This window comes from Electrophorus electricus, chromosome 7 (assembly GCF_013358815.1).
Source record: "Electrophorus electricus isolate fEleEle1 chromosome 7, fEleEle1.pri, whole genome shotgun sequence".
NCBI lineage: Eukaryota > Metazoa > Chordata > Actinopteri > Gymnotiformes > Gymnotidae > Electrophorus > Electrophorus electricus.
In genome coordinates, this window is record NC_049541.1 from 8698637 (window position 1) to 8701350 (window position 2714).

A 2714-nucleotide genomic window follows, 5' to 3' on the forward strand; every position below is an offset into this window, starting at 1 on the left:
GCGATGCTTATTGAAAACTCATTATTAAACCCAGCAAAGGAGTAACTTTCCTATAGAGTTAATAGTCAAAGAAAGATACTCCTCTATACAATAATATGTGCAATGTGTGTGTGTGTGTGTGTAAAAAAGAGAAGGGGAAGAGAGAAATACTTCTAATTATTAAATACACAGACAAAACAAAACACGAGGAGATCACAAGGGATTTCAATCAGATTCTTACATTTTATTACTGTTGCTCCATCTATACAAGAACATATAATCTCAAATCACCCAGTTTGCTTTCTGTCTCATTTTTGCAAGGGATATTTAAAAAGAAAGCGAGAGAGAGAGAGAGAGAGAGAGAGAGAGAGAGAGAGAGAGAGAGAGAGAGTCTGTTGGTGTGACCGTGCATTTGTTAAAATGGAATAGAATATTAGAATATCAACTGTAACAACATTATTTCCACAGCAACCAAAAATACACTACAGGGCAACTCAACAACCAACATGCAAGAAGTTACAACACTCTCACACACACACACACTATCACACACACAAGCACTCTCAGACTGCACTGAGAGAGCTGTGTTTTGTCTGATGAATGTAGCTCTGTAGCTTATACTTTCTGAATCTGTCTTGCATTTTTGCTTCTGCCTCTCTTACAATGTTGTTCTCTCTCTTGCTCTCTCTCACACTCTCATTATCATTCTTTCTTTCTCTCTTTTACTCTGTCTCCTCTTTCACACATGGACATGGTTTCAACCACTGCTTTGTCAGTGTCCCCATGCATAACCATGTAAACAGACACACACACTCACTCACGCACGCACGCACACACACACACACACACACACGTGCGCACGTGCACACATATTTCAACACATCGTACTAATAGACTGTTTACCAACACTGGAAAAATACACGCATACACTGTAATGCATTAACACCTTTCAGACTCTCTCACCCTGTGGGTGTGTGTGTATGTATGTCTGTATGTATGTCTGTTACATTGTGCTATACACATTGATTTTTATACCATCAATATGGGGAAGATTGATCTGAGAAGAATCAGGAAAGACTAGAGAATAGATGCAAAGACACAACGTCAAGCACTGCAAATGACCAAGCACAAACCAGACAGCAGCAAAGAGAATATATCCAACAGAATTCCAGACCACCACACACACACACACACACACACACGCACACACACTCATACTTATCTCGAAAAGAGAAAGATGTTACAGCAGACAGATGAGAACTGTGTGTGTAGCCTGCAAAGAACCAGTTTCACTTTTTCATTTGACCCTTCCATCACACTGGAGGGATGAAAGGAGAGTGAGAGAGTGAGAGAGACAGAGAGAGAGAGAGAGAGAGAGTTAGATTTTGGAGCTGGTGGTGGACTCAGACTTGTATCAAAGATTAAATAACAATAATAACTGTGACAACAATAATCAGCAGCACCAAGTTCTTAATCATCATCATCATCATCATCATCAGTCTAAATGAAACCTCTTGATAATCTCCGCCATCTACTGTAAGGTAGACTCAAAAGTTCATCACCATCATTATAGTCAATAACTAATCCTCACTGACTCTGCACCTCACTCATAAAGTCATCATCATCACTATCATCATGTTCAGTATAAACCAGAGATTTTTCAGTTATGCTTGTTGTCAAAGCCAGTATTATTATTATGATTATCAATTATTCTTGTTGTAATTTAGAAAGGGGCAGAGCTAGTTTAACTAATTTTATTTGTTTTTGTTATTTATGTTTCCTGTTTTTGTTTCGCTGTGTCCATTAATCATGTGCAGCAACTGTCTGCTCCTTACTGGGAGCAGAACTGGTCTCCGTGGTTACAAGCTCTGCAGGGGCGGGCTCCTTGGTGGGCGGAGCCTCAGTCTTTTTAGCTTCGGTGTCTGCCTTGCTCTCTGTTGCAGCAGCAGGGACAGGATCTTTTGCCAAGGCAGCCTCTTTCGGAGCAGGAGTAGCCTCTTTTGCAGACTCCTTCTCACTTGCCGGAGCAGAGGAGGGTTTTTCTTCAGCCTTGGTGGGTGGGGCTTCCGGGCTCTTGGCAGGTTCCCCTTTGCTGGGCTCAGCAATCTTAGCATCAGACGTCGCCGTGGCGTTAGCACCTGATTTCTCCTCTTTGGCCACTGAGGCGGTGCTCTTCTCTTCTTCCTTGGGTGCAGTCGCATTGCTATCTGCAACGGGTGCTTCTTTCGTGTCTGCCGCCGTGTCATTGGCTGTCCCGGTGGTTTCCGTGGCGACAGGTGCTTCCTCCTTGTTGTCTTTAGGAGCTTCGCTCTCCTCTGCTGATGCTCCCTCTGTTTTGGCATCCTTCTCTTTTGCCTTGTCATCATTCACATTGTATCCCTTCTTCTTCTTGCTCAGTTTCCCTCCCATGGTGCCTCAAACCTCTAAAATGCACAGAAATGAAAAGATATGAATAACACTATAAAGGATCTGAAGAAAGCATGTTACAAAGCATGTTACAAAGAGGTGCAATACAAATAAATTGTTGGAGCTTGGAACTGATACAAATATGTACTGTTATTGTCCAAGAATTGATTTGATTTGAACCAATAACAAATTCAGAAAATTCAAGTTACACACTTTTAATCAGGAGCGTCATTGAGAGTCATTGAATCTCTCTTGCAGTCACTGTGATCTATAAAGCCCTATAGCATGTATATGAAAACAGAAAGTAAGCCAGTCTTGCTGGGATTAAT

General features: G+C 41.7%; 1 protein-coding gene across 2 annotated transcripts in view; it reads right to left on the reverse strand.

Annotated features, from left to right (window-relative positions):
* Window positions 1-200: 200 nt before the first annotated feature.
* Window positions 201-2714, reverse strand: part of basp1 (brain abundant, membrane attached signal protein 1) — a 13755-nt gene continuing 11241 nt past the window's right edge. Inside the window, exons 2-3 of one of the 2 annotated variants that reach the window (XM_027020866.2) lie at window positions 1815-2402; window positions 201-1297 (exon numbers count right to left, since the gene is read on the reverse strand). In XM_027020866.2, the coding sequence (XP_026876667.1) occupies window positions 1293-1297; window positions 1815-2388 (579 nt within the window). In that variant the 5' untranslated portion in view covers window positions 2389-2402 and the 3' untranslated portion in view covers window positions 201-1292. Of the gene's footprint in view, window positions 2403-2714 lie in introns of both variants that reach the window. The other variant, XM_027020865.2, reaches the window with a different exon arrangement.